This window comes from Aulonocara sp. 'chitande type north' Nkhata Bay, linkage group LG10 (genome assembly GCF_057382095.1).
Source record: "Aulonocara sp. 'chitande type north' Nkhata Bay isolate Kocher_YH1m ecotype deep benthic linkage group LG10, A_spYH_male_GT1.1, whole genome shotgun sequence".
NCBI classification, from domain to species: domain Eukaryota; kingdom Metazoa; phylum Chordata; class Actinopteri; order Cichliformes; family Cichlidae; genus Aulonocara; species Aulonocara sp. 'chitande type north' Nkhata Bay.
This window is the reverse complement of record NC_141353.1, coordinates 12452569-12470605: the sequence shown is the minus strand read 5'-3', so window position 1 is coordinate 12470605 and position 18037 is coordinate 12452569. Positions and strand designations below refer to the sequence as shown.

The 18037-nt window shown below is 38.7% G+C and overlaps 1 protein-coding gene across 1 annotated transcript in view; it reads right to left on the bottom strand.

Moving 5' to 3' along the window:
• The window catches only part of LOC147320352 (polypeptide N-acetylgalactosaminyltransferase 10-like), an 88856-nt gene extending 74213 nt beyond the window's left edge, over window positions 1-14643 (bottom strand). The window contains exon 1 of the mRNA XM_086308264.1: window positions 14375-14643. Coding sequence (XP_086164390.1) covers window positions 14375-14518 — 144 coding nt within the window. The 5' untranslated portion in view covers window positions 14519-14643. The remainder of the gene's footprint in view (window positions 1-14374) is intronic.
• Window positions 14644-18037: the final 3394 nt, after the last annotated feature.

Here is an 18037-nt window from a genome sequence, read left to right as displayed (position 1 = left end):
ATCACGACATATAATATGTTTTCTGGATACACTGTCCTTTTTAAGCGTTCAAAGACTGATGGCTCCGTGTCAGAGCACTGGCTATGAATTTCGGACGGATCAGGCCTTAATGAAAAACTTATCAATGGTTCTTTTCATCTTTTCTCATTACCCATAGCTACATCCACTTATGTCGGGCCTAGGCTACTCACTAGGGCTGGGTGTCATCACTGATTTCTATAATCCATTCGATTCTGATTCACAAGGTCCCGATTTGATTCAATTTTGCCTCAGACAGTCAGAAATATTATAATTCTGATCATTTAACAGTACTGACACTTGTGAGACTTCATCAGAATTGTGAGCATCACAGCAGATGCTTTGTGTCAAAGTAACTGAGAATAAAACACAGAAAAACATGAAGGAGATTTTCCTGGCCTGGCTTTTTATATAACAGATAACCTTCAAAATATTCTGCAATTTTGCATAATTTTAAAAGGTTTTCTTCAGTATTGAACAGCAGAAATTAGGCTTTGTCCGAGGTCATTTAAGAAAAAAATTAAAAAATAAAAATTAAAAAAAAGGACAGCGGCTGACCGCGCTGTAAACAGCGGTAGACTGGTGGGTTATAAGCGAATGAATAATGCAGAAAACAGAGGTTTGAGATGCGTAGTTTGCTGCTTCTTTTGCTGGTGGTTCAGTGAATTTTGGTTGGAGAGAGACAAAACCTGCAGCGCAGAATCTAACGCAAAAAAGACGTACACACAGCGCGGACCTGGTGCATCAGAATCAGTGAGCTGTCAGCTTTCAGCCCCGACACCGTGTCCGTCTACGTGCCGTTGAGTGAGAAAGCTGATTCCGATGCATCAGGTCCACGCTCTGTGTTTACATCTTTGTGTGGAATCCATTTATCTGCTCTCATTTGCGGTTTGGTGGTCGTTGAAATTGTTTTATGAGCTTTAACCTGAGATTCTGGCAAAATACATTTATATTTAAAAGTCGATTCAGGATTTAATGAATCGATATCGCTTTATTCAAGCTACTCACCCCCATGTCATACTGTGTATGGTTGCGTGTGTGTGACAAATAAAATTTGAATTTGAATTTGAATTCTCTATCCGCCTGCACTTTCAAATGTACAGACGCACTACATGAATATCTGGACCATGACCAATCAGAGAGGTCCCGCCCCTGATTATCTCTGATTGGTTTACACCACAATAGGGGCATAATGTGTGGCTGTTGTTGACCACACGGAGACTTTGAGAGTTGCAGAGACTTTTTTTTCGTTACTCAAACAGTTGGTGGCACTGGTGCGACCTAAGATATTTTTTTTGTCGCACCATTGAAAAAATGCCTAATGTAATTGAAAACTACTTCTCTGGCTGTTGACTGTGTCTCTCGTGTTTCCAAGTTTGCTTTAAATAGAAATCTGTGCTGAAAATAAATGGATCTAAAGTTGAATGTCCAGGGCAGAAGTTCACCATCATCACTGCTGCTGGCCAGTGTTGTAGGATGATAACTAATCAATGTGTTAGTCAGACAGACACACTACATCACTACAGAGATCTGTGTAAGAACATAAAGAACATGTCTACTGAAACCGAATCAGCAGGAAAAGGGGTAAGAGTTTTGGTATTGGAAGCTGTGAGCTTGGTTAAATATTGGAATGTCGGCCTGAGCGGGAATAAATAAATAAAAGTGTTGAAACGCAAACTAATCCATATAATCTGATGATGATTTTTCTTTTTTTGATTTAAGTTATATATTTGTCAACAATGATCAGCACACAGAACATGAAGACTTAAGCCACATATACAGTGACTGTACCAGAAGTTAACAAATGATAGGCATTCAGTCTAGAGAAACATAGTCTGGTTTGCTGGAGGTAAGTTTTCTAAAGCCCATGTATAGGAATTTATTTTATTTATGTATTAATCACATTATTTTATTGTATGATGCCTTGGTGCTACTGGATTTAAACATATTTCACACTCATACTGCAAGACAAATGGTGGGGGTGTAGTAAGGAAGTTGGGGGAAGCAGACCACTCCCCAGGAAGAGTCTTTTGTCTCTTTGAGGACTCTGGGAGGTAGCAAGGGAGTGTGAACCTTAAGGTGTGAAACAGCTGTGTACTGCCTTTTGTTCCTGGAGAAGGTATTTAACTGAGAACCATGTTAGGCTCAGGAAGACTCTGCTGACCGTCTGCCCCGCGGTCATGCAGGCTCTCCACCAAGCTTGGTTTTTCTCTTCTTTGTGTTTTGATTAATGAGTCTTAGCTACTGCTCACCGCTCGTCTGCAGGCTTTATTTAATGGAAAACGTCCACAACACCCAACAGCCACTTATTTTACTTTATTTACTCTTAAAAATTCACAGTCTGGTTCCCACAGTGGATGTATTTGTCCTGAACAAGCATTCTGAAATATATTTCATACTTCATGATAGCATTCATTCGTTTTGGAAATATACATTGTGCTTTATTGTTTAAATTAGTTAGAAAGGCAAACATACATATAATACATCTCAGTTGTAAAAGACAACATAACGACTTCCAGCTACTATGTTTAGGAGAAACCAGTATCAAAAAGTATAGCTTTAAAGGTCTTCCTGCAGCTGGTTATTTTGTTATTATATAAAACAAGAACATAAACAAGCAGTCCCTGAGCGAGACCTCAATCTCACCTTCCTACCTCTGGCTAGACACTGGAGAGCCCTGCGATCAAACCCAGCTGCACAAAAAGCACAGGAAGGAGGCAAATCAATATACAACTCCAAGCGTATGTCTAGCCCCGCTAAACATAGAAATGGAAGGGAAGTGAGTTTTTGTCTGACTTCACCATCAGAGACACTTAACTCTGTGACTGTGTTTGAATGACTCAGAACCAGCTTCCTCCATCTTTGTTCCCTGTCACAAATGCATACAGTTTAGAGGAATATTAAGAAATTATGAACTTGAATAATGTTTACCCACAAACATGGGAAAAATACTTTGTAAGCAGCAAATATTAGGTGCAAGATGAATGTTTTCATGCTGTAGTTGCTATCTATCCAAAAAAATATAACCGACTTCCTCCCAGAGGGCAATTTATATTGTTACCATTTTCAGTTTTGATGATGTTTATTTACAAAGTGGTAGTGGCAGAAACAGGCAGTGAGGTATGACAAAACAACTGAAGAAACCTAAACTGGGAGAACTAACTGACAAACCTGAGACCATACAAAAGGGGCGATGGGCAGAGAGACGCAGAGACAGGAACACCATAGAACACAGCGATACACGGATAAATGCAGACGAGCCGACAATGAACACAGACCGACACCCACTAAATATACATACACACAAGGTAATCAGGTAATCACACACAGGAGGGAAGAACAGCTGAACCTAATACACATGAGGACCGGAGGAGACAAGCTGAACACAATGACAACAGACACAGACTTTCAGAACAAAACAGGAAATCTAGAACCCGAACCAGACACAAGGGGGGAGGGCACAGAATAACTAGAACAGAGGAAAACAATCACAAAACACAAAACGCTGGGTCAACGACCCAGGACCATGACAAAAATGGCCTCCTCCAATGTCACAAACTTCAGGCTATATTCAGGCTTTCAGGTATTTTCATGTCCCTCTAGTAATAAAGATTATAAATATCAAAAGTGGTTCCTAGTTTTATTATAAGCTTTATGCTTCCTTTTTCATAAGATGGCTCAAGATTACCATCATTACCAGAGTCTCTTGGACTTGCTCAAAAAATGTTCTTCCTCCAACTTGAAAACAGATTGTTTGCTGATTTTCTACCACTTTCTGATCTGTTCTAAACAAACAGTCAGCGGGAAAATGAAAGACAGATAAACGCTATCGGACTGCTTTTGTCTGGCATTAAGAAAAATAAAGTATTACCAGCTGAGCAGTGCATCTGATAAAAAACAGTGCTGGCAATTCAATGTGCGAGGTCAATACTCCCCTCATGTGATACAATTACCTGCTTTTCATGTTTTGCTTTACCCTCTTCTTCTCCTCCATCATATTTAGGCATTTGACAGACAAGTTGATCTGAGCTAGAGGGTCAAAATCACTTTTTCCATCTTCTAAGAAAGCGCAACTTCTCTATTCACTTAAAAATCCATTTCCATCTTACAATCGTAGAACTGTACAATCAGAAGTACCAAAGGTAATTAATGGGTCGTGATTCTGTGTATAAAGTATCTTTGTGCTTGTTTTTTTCTTTGCCAGCTAACACACTCTACAAAACTCACAGCTTTTAAACAACACTTTGAGCAACACTTCAGGTATCCAATGAGTAATACTGTTATGTTACTTGAGTCCTGAGAGCCATAGTTACAAAATCGTACTCTGCTATTTCAGGTAAGTTGCAAAAGATCTAGACTATGCTTCTGGCTGATTAACCTCATTGTGACTCACATGCAATTCCTTCTAGGCTTCTGCTCTCTGTCTCATCTGAGCTAGACATGAGCTTGAGGCAGAGGACCTCCCGACAGTGATCCCTGCAGCGAGGCACTCCAAACTCCCCTTGCAGAGGAGCTCAGCAAGGCCACTGCACAGTCCATTATCTCCCAAAAGGAGTCATTATCCAAAGTCCTGCTGAGATGGAGAGAGCAGGCAGAGGACCACAGAGAGGCCAGAACTCCTGGAGTTCTCTGCTTCCTGTGGTTTCAAACTTTCTGCTCAGATATTGATGGATTACGACGCAAACACTGGTCTTACAGAATTTTTTTGGACCGCCTGCTGCTCCCACCAAGCAACATGAAGACCAAATAAAGTCTTGTGCTCCTTTCTTTGGTCAAATCAGAGAGAAATCAAAGATGAAAATATGTGGAATGTAGACAAAGGTTTGTTGTTTTTCCCAAAAGTAACATGGAAAAATTGGCAGGGACTTACTTTACTCTTTCAAAAAGTGCTTCAGTCGATGGCTTCGTTTGCAAAGAACAGTTATTTTTCTCATTATCAGAGCCTTATCTCACAAATATTATCGTGGCTAAATGGACATACTGTAGGCTGTAAGAAAGCCTTAAAACAACAGACTCATTGTAGAATTACATTTCCAATCACCACAGGAGTCTGCCTGTATTGTCTACTACTTATTTCAGTGTGTAGAGTTTGTATCGGCTCATGTTTCATATTACAATGCAACAAAGAACAGAAAAAGGACACACTAGGAGATTCAAACTAAGATACAACGTCAGCTGGATATTTGTACACAGAAAAAGAACTTCCATAGCCCTCATTAAGAAACAGTTTAAAACTGTTCTGATATCACCAAAGAGCTGAATGCAGTGTTTTCCCCACACAGCTTAAAGGATGTTAATGTAAGCTGCTGACAGATCCAGCTGGTAAACATTTCAGATATCTGATTTTAAACTGCTCTTAATACTACTGAGCAAGTTAATATATTTTATGCATAAACTACTGCTAAAAGGTATTTGCTTGTTCCAGTGCTTGCTTCCATTCTGCTGTAAGCAGATGGAACTCTGGGCCAAATCAACGCTGCAGGTTTTTTTGGCTCTTCGACTTCAGAATCAGCAAAAATCTAAATAAATCGAGATGCATTACAGTAGCTGCCATCCACTGAACTAAGCTAGACAAGTCACTCTAACTGTGAGGTTCTATTGTATTAATGGGACTTCAGTGTGATCAGTCTGGTGCTTTGCAGTCTTGTCATTTTTTCTTAGCCGTTTGGCCCTTTCATGGCTGCAGGGTAGCTGGAGCTGAAACCAAGGCCAACACATAGAGACACACAGTCATTCACACTCACATTTATACCTACAACCAATTTAAAACCACAAGTTAACCTATGAACCTGGAGTCTGTTCACCTTCAAAGTAAAAGTGGTGCCTTACTACTAGAACCAAAAAGGTACCACTATTACTCTGAAGGTAAATGTTCTCTTCCCAGTTTGTATCACACTTTTTCAAGTTTCACCAACTTCAATGCAAACCACAGGTGACTTTGACAACTTCACAACAACATTTTTGGTCTAGCACCCTTTTTGTAACCAGTTCCACCCAGGGACAGCCACCAATCACTCACCAAGGATTAGACACATTTTTCCCCTAACAACCAGAGATTGCCAGCAGGTCATCTAGGCCTGTGTAACTGAGGCCTAACATGAGACATAACTAGAGAGAACCCACATAGGCACAGAAAGAATATAAAAACTGTACACAAAAAGGTATCCACTAGCCCGCTCTGGATTCAAACCCTTGATCTTGGTGTAGTGGGATGGCAAGGCTAACCACTACTTTACAAAACAGTGGTTAAAAGTAATTCAATGAGTAATCAATTCAGTTTTATATATGTAAATCCAAATCACAAGAAACATCATCTCCGGGTGATATAAGGTACAAACAATAAAAGATAATTTAATGTCGTTTGTTATTTTTAACAGGATGAACTAAACTGTATTTATTTCCAATGGTTTCGGTTATTTCAAAACCCGTTAGTTTTTGAAAAACTACAAGACAAATACCACAAAAATACACCCTGCATAATATGCTGGAAATGCTGGGATTGCAGCCTTCACTGGTTGTTGTGTGAATTCACATCAGCTGTTCATATAAGCTCCTTATTAAAATGTCTGAGGGAGACGAAAGCAGCAAAGAAGCAGTACAACTACACATGTTTCTTTTCCAAATATTTATTTATAAGTGACTTATGTATGTATGTATGTATATATATGTATATATTGTACTATTCTTAGTTAGCGTATTGTCTGTCTTGTCTTAATGTTGGTTTAAAATGGAGCACTGTAACAAAAAATAATTTCCCCCAGGGATCAATAAAGTATTCTGATTCTGATTCTGATTAATGGTCACCGCACAGAATTTCTGGTGCTGCAAGCTCAAAGAGCAGCTTCCTGTCACATCTATAGCCAGAGGCAAAGCTGGCAGAAAGGCCCCAGTATCAGCCCCCAAGCACAGAACAGCACTAAGCTTCAGAAGTACACTAAAATGGTGAGCATGTTTGCCTCCAGGTGAGAAAACAAATGAATGTTCAACAACAACTGAAGAATTTCCACTACATTAAAGCTTAAATAATCACTGAGGTGAGTCCGTAACTCCGTTCTCACTACAAACTGGAATCTGTGATGTTTCATATCACAGAGGAAACAAGCAATAATTCAGCAATAAATAAGGAATGACACATGCATCAACTTTCCTGAAATACGCGAAGTGTTACACTGATAAAGAAAGAAAATTATTTTCATGGATGCATAGCACATCTGCAGTAATGACTGAGCTCAGGTTCAATTAAAATGTCACAATAAACTGAACCTCTGTGTCTTTGGTTATGAAGCTCAACGTTAGATGACCATCAGCTGCAGTGGCAACCCTGCAGTCCTCCATTCCACACCATCCTAAATATCACCCCGTCAGCAGAACTCGTACTACAGATGAGTAACTTTGCTTTGCATGTTGCCTTTCAGCTTTGCTGCCACTAACTAAAGAAACAGATGTGATTTGCACTGGCTTCCCTAATCCCACATGCTCTCTATCTGCCCCATTAGAAGCATCGACTTAGGCTGATTTGCAGGGCCACAGTCATGCTGGGTTCTCTTTTTTGAGCAGAGAACACAGAGACAGGTTGTTCCTTCCTTCACTACAGCGATCAATGCTCGGTATGGTTAAGAGGAGCAAATCAATTGGTTTAATAGAAAGAGCTGTCACTGTGCTGCTGAAAGGCATTTAGCCACACTGGTGAGTACAGTTATCTCAAGGCCATTTTGTTTTTAAATCAAACAGTGGATTTTTTTGTTTCTTTTCAGAATAAAACTTTTTCAGCATAGTAATAAAATGAAAATTCAACGCTACGCAACAAAGCATAGACAAAGTGCTGAAGTGCGGAACAACAGGTGCAGCCAAAGCTTTCAGTCGCATTAAGTGATTAGTCTTATTCAGCGCTCGGTGAAAGTAGGGCTGACGGTTCAAACACAGAGCATTCGTTCACACTGCATTCATATTGCATTTAAACATATTGCTTACATCCCAGTTTGGAAGAGTTTGCCTCATTCTCCTTGAAAACCACTCAGGTTCTCATGTATCAGTTTAGGTCACTGATGAAGCAGGAGACCACATGTTACATGGCTGAAATGTAGCAGCCCTTTGCTACATGCCCTCTCCCGCTCTCTCTTCCCCTCTTTCCTGCCCACTCTTCACTACTAAACTAGTAAATAAGAACAGGCTACATATTACTGCATTGACAACCAAATCTATAGGGAATAAAAATCAACATATCGCAAAAAAAAAAAAATGTTTTCAGAGTCAGTGTTGAGAATTTTTAGGTTAAGTCACATCAGTGTGCCTCAGCTTCCCCAAGTGTCTTTCAGTGACAGAGCCCAAGGTTGTCCATTTTTTACCTTACATTTTTACTTTCGGTTGTTATTGACAAAATTCTGGGATATTTTCAAGCGAATAATAAGCAAGGGTTTGAGAGGTTACGAACTGACTAAGAGATAAAAATAAGGGAAGAAGACCCACAGTAAGCATGTCAGTAATTTTCTGTTCAGTGTAAATCAAATGTAAGGCATGCTCCTTAAGTGGAAATCCTTAACCTTGGTGGTGCAAAGCTGTGGAAAGACTGTTGGCTTTAATTGTACCAGTTTGAGATATTATAGCTGTGACTGAATCTACACATAAATTGTGGAAATGAGTCCTGGGTCCGGGTAGTGGTTTGAGAATTCCCAAATGATGTTTTGTTACTCTTTACGGTTTCATGACTGAGGGTCAAGCAGAAATGCAAAAATGTGGATATGAAAAAGTGCAAATGAGGACATAGCACCAGAAAAGCCTTCTATGTCCGGCTCCCTGGGTAAATCCATCTAAGAAAAAAAAACAATAAATGTAAATGTTGTTCATTTATATCCTGTTATAACTAATACATCCGTGGGACAGATTGGTTATGAATGAGAATGTGGCTCACCCTTTTTGTATTGAATACACTCTGATCTCATTCTGATGGTTTAAGCAATGTGTAGTCGACAAGTGAAGCAGACAGAAACCAACAAGGGGAAGAAAATATCAGCTACAAACGTCTCTAACAAGACTTATGTGGGAAAAGCCTGAATGGGATTAGAGTATTGATTTTTATCTACTTCAGTGAAGCCATAACAGCCCACAGGGAGCACTCAGACGCCGAGCACAGACACACATATTGTTCCTTCCTTTTGCCCTTATTTGTTTTTTGTTCCATTTGTCTTTAGCTATTAAAAGTTTACAAGAAACAAACAGAAGACAAGATGAATGTTTGCAGCCGGTTTCCAACAGTGTAAAGGAGTTTCTGTGCCATTAGAGGTTAAAATAAGATAAATGTTAGGGTTGGATGATGATGTGCTGGCAGCCTAACCCGTTTGTCTCCCTCCTTTTCGCTCAGTCCATGCCTTTCAGTACACATGATACAGAAATAATGGCACTTTATGTCAAGTGGGAGTAAACTGGCTTCCTAATTCACAACAGCGAGCGTGATCGATGACTCAGATTTTTCTGAGCTCCAATACATCAAATGCATAAAAAGAAAAACAATAAGACAGCTCATATTAACTAAAATCCCTGATGAAGGGAATTAAATGCAAAATTAACACTTTATGCGCCTCCCTGCGTATTCAGGGTGTTGTTTAACATTCACACTACCAAATCTATAACTGCACAAACCTCTTAAGTTTCCTGATGTTGTAAATTCATCTAAGTGGCAAATGACAAGCTTTTCCATCTCTAACTTCAATCCCACATGACATGAACGCAGCACAAGTGAGTAAATCAGACAGCATTATTGTTCTGATGTTGATGTTCTCGCAGCATGATATGATTTTTTTTTTTTTTTTTTTTTTTTTTTTTTTTTTTTTTACAGAGGAAATACATTTTGACAAAAACCACCACAAAGAGATTCATATACCTAAATTACATAAAAATTGCAAATCAATATCAATCAATATTTTATTTCTATAGCACATTTTAAAAGGACAGTGTCCATCAAAGTGCTTCACACAAGGTAGCAAAGCAGATTAAAACAAAGGCAACAAAACAAGTTAAAAACAATTATAGTTACAGTTACATAGCACAACTGGAGACCAGGTGGAAGTCCAAACTAATTTGCATCAAAAGCTAGCTGGAACAGGTGAGTTTTTAAGCATGATTTAAACGACTGAATGGAATCTGATATGCGGACATTGATAGGAAGATTATTCCAGAGTTTGGGTGCGAAAGCTCGGTCCCCTCTAGTCTTTCGTCGGGGCCTTTGTTGCACTAAGAGCAGTTGGTTAGAGGATCTGAGCATTCTCTTGGGGCTATACACGTCGAGAAGGTCTGCTGGGTAACTGGGCACCAGTTAAGAGGCATGCTGCGGCATTTTGAACTAATTGCAAATGCTGGAGGAGAGAGAGAATTGGAGGCCCATGTACAGAGAATTGCAATAGTCCAGTCTCGAAGTAATGAAGGCATGGATAAGCTTTTCAAGGTCTTTATGTGGAATATAGGGCTTTGACTTGGAGATTTGACGTAGCTGGTTTTTACCACACTATATTAATGCACAAATATTCCCCATTAACTTGTTGCTTACATAGTTGCATATTACATTTTCCTTAGATGAATATATTTTATAAGTCAGGAATTCCCTTAAATTACAATGCTGTGATTGCAGCCATTCCCCAACTCTCTGTGAATGGTACTCATGGCCATTGATCAGTGGTTGTTGATCAATGGTCATGAGAATTTGCATAATTAAGATTAAGGAACTGACCTCCCAGCCCATTGTTCCTCAGTGGGCTGGTTTCAGTCATTATGCAAATGTACTGTTTCTAAGGTTGGGGAAACCTGCAGTCAGCTGAGACTGAAGAAGTCACGTGAATGAGTGACGAAACGTTTCTCCCACAAAACGCTACGTCCAGATGAACAGAATCAACTTTTGGAGATCCCTTATATTAAATTCTTTTTTTTTCTTTTTTTTTCCCCACGGAGACACGATTAGGAAAGCACACTATTGATATTTATGTACGGAATATTTATGTACAGAACGTGTGATTAATATATTTCATTTTGTATTGCCGTTATAAGGTGTAGAAACATGAAAGGTGTCATGGATGTTTATATACAGGGGTGCACATAAGTGGTCCGCATGTGCGCATCCGTTGGAGGTGGAGGAACACCAAAGTAATTACTTAAAGGAGCTTGCTTCGACATCTTTAAGAATTCTAAACAAATGTCTGTCCTCCTCCAGAAAATCTTATGTATGCAAACGCACATTGCAATTTTGTTCTTCCAAGATGGGTTATTGGAGTCTAATCGCCAAATACATTAATTCCTCTATCTCAATCAATAATGTTCAATTCTTCCACGTGATCTCTCCTTATTGAAATAGGGGTCTGGCTCTCTGTGTTCAGTCACTGGGAGGTTACTAAGTAAAAGCCGTATTTACTAAGTTCAGCATATGAATCCTTGAGTGAAAAATAAAAACTCAATTTTTTTTCTTAAGTAATTATTTTCATAAGTTTACAACTTGAATCTCTAAAATTCAGGGTTATAACTCATGTTATTATTATTATTTTAATCTTCAGTAGCCCTAATATTTCCCCTACTGTTTAGCTGTTAAATTGAAAAATGGAAAGGAAGCCTTTTCTGTCATAGGCACTATATAAAATGGACTGTGCTACTGTGAGATCACCCACTAGTTTTGAATTAGCAGTTTTGCCCCTGACATGTTGTTTTGTGAAGACAAAAGTCATGCTGCATCTACAAAACGCATAGGCACAATGCAGATGACCTACTGATCATTTTTGCAAACTAATAAAATAATAAATTTTCATTGAGTAAAACTGAAGCTCAGATTTCTTTGACTATAATATGAGACAGATAAGTACATTAAAAGGCTTCAACAGGTACCAACAGCACAGACGTGGCAGAAACATCCAGTTTATTCATTCATGTATCGGGACGGCTATCGGTAAAATGAGCCACAGCCCGCACTGCAGCATCCAGGTGGATGAGTTATAAAATTCACACCAGTCAGAGTTCTTATGAAGGGGAAAATATGCAGACAGGCCAAACTCTTTTTAGAGCCAGACAGTAAACAAGTGTTTTTAATGCTAAAAAAAAAGGGGAACTTGCTCAGTTTTACATCTACTATGTGAACTTCAAATTTTCATAATTGGCACAGGCTACAGCCCAAGAGGTAGATTTCTCTGTTCAGTCAAAGGGAACTGAATACGTCAGGCAGTAGATGATCAATTCTAATCACTGGCTCTCATCTACTCCATTGCAACAGTGGGAATGGAACAGAAATCAATGCAAGCATCAATAACAGGAAAGCTGTGATTGGGCACCTTACACTGATGACTGAATGCAAAAACATCAAAAACATTAACGCAGGCTGGATTTCCACAAATCTACACATAAATCATGCTTAAGTGGTCATTTTTACTTCATGGTTTTGAATGTTGTTTAATCCCTCAGAGAAACTGAGCTGATATATCTTCATCACTGAGGGAATGTTAAAGAAAAAAAAAAACATTTCATGCGTTCAGTGTAAATTTGACGCTGAACATGTGGCTTTTCTTCTCACACATCAAGGAATGAATGGTTTTGTCAAAGTATTATGTACAGAGACGCTGGATATGTTGAGTCTAAATACTATGAAAAAGTTTTAAATGAATTTGCAATGTTGAAGCTTTTTTTATGACAGCCACTTCTTCTCACTTAAAGGACTACCAATCAAGAGAAAATTAATTCGAGCCAAAAATTTCATTGGACTGATTTTAAATTCCAAAAGCCTGTCAGCAGTATGAGCATTAGCAGCCTTCCTCTGTTTTCATTTTATAATTTACAAGAAAGAAAAAGAGAACCTCCTTGACACTACTGGAAGCTTGCTGCATAAACATTCGTCTTGTCTCTCTTATTAGAGGTGAGGCGCATCGAAGCGTTTGCCAATGACTGACGGGCAGGAAGCCAGTGTTGCTGTGCTCTTCACTCGATACATGCCTTCTACATATGATTCTCAAATAAAGGCACCTCAATGTCAAATAAGAGTGAAAAACAGTTTTTAAATTTACAACATCCTCCATGTTTATAACTTTACAACAATGCTGAATTGTAATGGAAGTGCCTGAAATGTCAAGCAGATGCCTCACGCCAGCCGCATACCTTTATTATTTTATTTTATTTTTCTACCCTGCCTCTCAGGTGTGGAAGCCTTAGTAAAATAAATATTGCATTTTCTTTTAAATAGAGTACAGTACAGACACTACAGCAACCAGGATCATCATGGTTTTAAAAGACAAAGCACTTTCACCAATCAGAAAGAATAGTCATGAATATAATTTTACGATCTGGTAGATGCTCCTTATTATTCTTCACATGACATGCCAACAAATTAGTTCCTTAATATTAATCAGTAATGAGGGATTCAAAGCTGACTGCCAGGAAGCTCATGCTGAAGCACGTATAATCCCACAATGAAAGCATCTACATTTGTTCATCATAAAGAAAACTCTCAGTTCCACTACACTAAAACCAAGCTAAGCACAGAAAAACAATCAATATCCAGACAGTGAAGATGATTAACTTTGAATGCCAGACTGTTACACATCTCATTGTTTAATGTGTTGAAATAAAGCAATAGTGCTGAAATCGTCCTAACACCCAACAAACTTTGTCTTGCGATCCTTTAGGTGCCTTGGCTCTGTCCATGGTGCTGAACCTGAGCAACGCTTGTACGCTCTCCATGGTGCTGAACCTGGGAACACATGGGTTTCTTTATTCTATGTTTCTTTTTTAGATAGTGGTAAAAGAATGTGTCTTGTGGATATTCTCAATAGTTTTCTAGTTTTCTTTTTTTCATATTTCCCACTTTTAAAGTCGCCTATATGAATATTTTCTCTGTTTCAGATTTCCCTTTCTCAACCAGTCTACTGAAGCTACGCTCTGTCCACACTTTACAAGGCTTTAAAGTAAGGCGAGGGTTGCTTTGTAATCTCACTCTTCTGCAAATTCTACTGCACGTCTTACTATTTTGAGTGAATGACGGCTACCTTAAGCAACACTGTGCTACACTGTGTTTCACGTCTCACTACATTATCCTGAACCTGATCCTGATTTTACAACATATACGGAAGATTGGATTACATATTTTCCTTACTTGAAGTGAATTCTTACGCGTTTTCTGTAGTTTAAAAGTCTCCTGTATGAGAGTGTGTTCTTTGTTTCAGATGTCCCAGTCTCAACGAGAATAAACCGAGGCTATACCGTCTCCCTGCTTGTCTTTTAAACCGAGAACAAGTGGACACAGTGAGGAAACACGATGCATGTATGTTTTTTAAGACTGCCTTTAAAGTCTTAGCACCCCTGCGTGACACGGGGAGCGTTAAAGCCGAGCTTCTCTTACCTGTATCGGTGCATCCACTGTGTAGAGAGAGTTGTCAAACACTCGGTCCCTGTACAAAGACCACAACCCGACGTTAGGGAGGAATAACAGAGCCGCTATGAGCAGCCCGGCGAACTGCAGCAGCCTCTTCTCCTTCCGCCTCATCTCTGCGGGAGAAAGCGCGCGAAGCAACGGCGGTGCGAACAGCAGGGTCCCGTCTCACCACTTTTCCAAGCGGAGACAACTTTCGCTCTGACTCGAGGAGCGAGCTGCTTTTAAGCTAACTCTAATACCCCACCAGCCGGGACATCCGGGTAAGAGTTTCAAAATAAAAGCACACGACTTACGAAACGCTTTCACTTTGGTCTAACGACAAAAACTAACTTTCAAAGAGCGACGAATGGTGGCATTTGAAGATTATATCAAATGAATCCTTTCTCTTCTATTATACTCTGTCTTGAATGTCAAACCAGTTTCAAGATTTCAGCGACAGAAAGCCATATTTCTCTTTCTAGTTCATTCCATCTCTCAATGATGCACTCACAACACTACATTAAAGGTCACATTGTGGGATCTGAAAACGGTTATGTAGATGGCTTCTTGTGCCTTTGTAGTTTCCTGTGTGAAACGTGGACACAGGCATTTTATATCTGACATTGAATCACATCTTTAGTTTGTAAGCAGCAGATATGAATGTGACCAGACATTTAATGAGCATTTATGTCAGGAGTCTTTCAAGCTTGAGCACAAATGGTGCTTTTCTCTACAAAAGTCATAGTTTTTAGTGGAAAGACATAGATGGTAGAGCAGCTTGAGGAAACGTCTACTGCCTCAAAAGTCTCGTTTTTTTTAACCTTTTTTTTTTAACCTTTTTAACCTGAAGCTGTTGAACAATTGTTCCTGCAAGCTGGAAAATGGGGGTTGACTGGTGTTAAAAAAAATCCACCAAATTGCACAGTGTGAAGACTCTCCGTGTGCGGTGTAGAATTACACAGCAGGAAGGCACACAGAAAATGTTCCACCTTGCATTTCTGAAAGACCCAAATTGGCTACGCTTTCTTCTGACATTTCGTCCAGACTCTGCTGTCTTTATGAATCGCTGCGATATGTAGAAATATTTTCTTTGTATTTCTTTTTTAAGTTTACGAGTATTATATTTAATTGGTCATCGAGGTTAACAAAAGTATAGCAATCGGAGTCAGTAGGTCTTTTCAATACAGTAGATATGAATGTAGCAGAGCAGTAAACAATTAGCTTAATTCTTATTGACTGGATTGATGCTTTTGTTTTGAAAGGCTAATTAGCAATTTTCCAGTGGTTTCCTGCTCTGTAAAACCTGCTACACTTTATAAACCACGGCTTGGTGGGAAACCCCAGTTGCTCATGTTTGACTGTGTTTTAATAATCAGGTATGCAATAAAACATAAAACAAAAGATAAAACATCAAGAGCCATTTCAATTCTTCTTTTTGATAAACACAGCAATTTCTTTTTCTCACAGTGACCCTCTTATGTCCTGCCTGCTGATCTCACCCAGCAAACAAACTGGAAAGTCCCACTAAAACGGGGGCGCAGCCTTTAGGACTCATGTTATGATGTTCTTCAAAGACAATGGAAACTAAAGACCAGTAGTGACAGTAGTGAAGGATTTTTTTATTCTGTATCACTGGAATGGCTATAAATAGAAAGTCACTTCAGGCATATTTCATGTTCACATGTCATGTAATACATAGAAAATGACTAAAGCCTGGGGCAGGGTTCAGGTCATTTTCATGGTTTCGTAAAAGTGTGAAATGGCAGATGAAAAGGAAAAAAAATGCATAGCGTTAACATGTAGGGTGACTTCATGTGTACTGTTACACTATTTCATGGTATCATTTTTACCTGCTTCTGCTTTCCAACATGTACTGTGTTTTTGTCCTTTTAAAGTCCTGTTAATTCTATCAATCAAACAATAGAAACACAGGGCTGCTGCTATTTTAGTGATTTCCTTTGCAAACTCTTCCCGTATTCTTTCTTCCATTTATCCTTTTTTCTTAGTGCTGCATTTGCAGACAGAGGAAGTCAATGTACATAATTAATGCACTATGAACAATGTCAGTCCCTCATCAATTTTCATTAATTAACACAAATGATGATTGAGCCTGGCCTGGTAATGAGACATTCCACTATTCTAGTTGAGCTCATGCAGAAGGTGACAGGTTTTTTTTTCTTTTTTGTTTTACCAATTACAGCAACCACAATCAAGAAACATGATCCCAGATCACTTTATGAAGCCGCATGAGATGAAATTAGATGAGATGTGATGAGATCTTGCCACTCTGTGTTCATCAAATATCCTGTATGATCTCATATTTAACTGTTTTGGTCTAATCAAACTAAAATGAGAGCACATTGCCTGTATTTTACAGTCTTCTTTAGCCCTTTAAAACCAGAACAATAAAATAACTGCCAGAAATCTTTAATTTCTTGATAATGGAGTTTTTGTTGAACCTTTAGACAGAATATCTAATAATATATTAAATTTTAATCTGCATATATATGTTTTAATTAGTATCACATTTGCTACATAAGCCATATTTTTGCAATTTAGTCATTAAAATTGTGCCATGCAATTTACATAATTTTTCGTGGGTAAAAAAACAAAAAACAGTGCCAAACAACTGTGTGACCTGTGTAGCTCCACATTGAGCTACACGTCTGCTCTTTTTATATGTTTTATGGTATCTGCTTTGACTTTTTTTCTCCCTCTTTACAACATTTCTTTTTGTCAGAATTTTATTGTTAAGCTGGGTACACCATTTTTTTCTGTTTTCACTTAAGGCAGATCATATTCAATCAACAACTTCCACTGCATATAAATGTCAGGGGTAGACATTTGTTCAAACACAAGTAAGAGAAATGAGACACTGTAGACCGACTCAGAGAGTATTAGAAAGCGTGCGCACGGGTGTGAATGCCTCTGAGAAGACACACACACTGAGCGCAGGCTTGGTTCTTTATTTATAGTGAAAGTAAGTTACATAGTACTTCCTCTTTTAACAGAAAGGGGAGAGGTCAGGCATTATCTCAGCTTATCTGACCTTGCACACATACACTGAAAATAACGATGCAGAAGTATATCACGCTTATCTGACATCACACACTGAGGTAAGGAATGCATTATGTTCTCTTTTAACAATAAGCTTGGTTATGTGAAAACATATGAACACACAGAATATAAGGCACACTTGATTATATTGTATTATAGAGATTTGGTTATATTGTATAATGTAGAAAATCTCTTAACAATAGCATACAATAAATGCATAAATAATTAAATGTACTGATTTTTAAGTAATTTTTTTAAACACTCAAGCATCATTTTTGGGTGGCTGTAGCTCAGGAGGTCCTCTACTAATTGGAAGGCTGGAGTTTTGATTCCTGGCTGCTCCAACGTGCATGCTAAATATCCTTGGGCAAGATACTAATGGCAAGTTGCTCTACTATGCATCCATCAGAGTGTGAATTGAGCATTGAAAAATGTGCTTGTGTGTGAATGAGGCACGGTGTAGGCTATAGAGTCCTTTGAGTGCTCAGCTAGATTAGAAGGGCATTATATAAGAACCAGTCAGTTTTATACATTTGAGTTCATGTCACCATAGACTGTATGTTAAAGATGCATACAGTAGCCATCACAGATTGA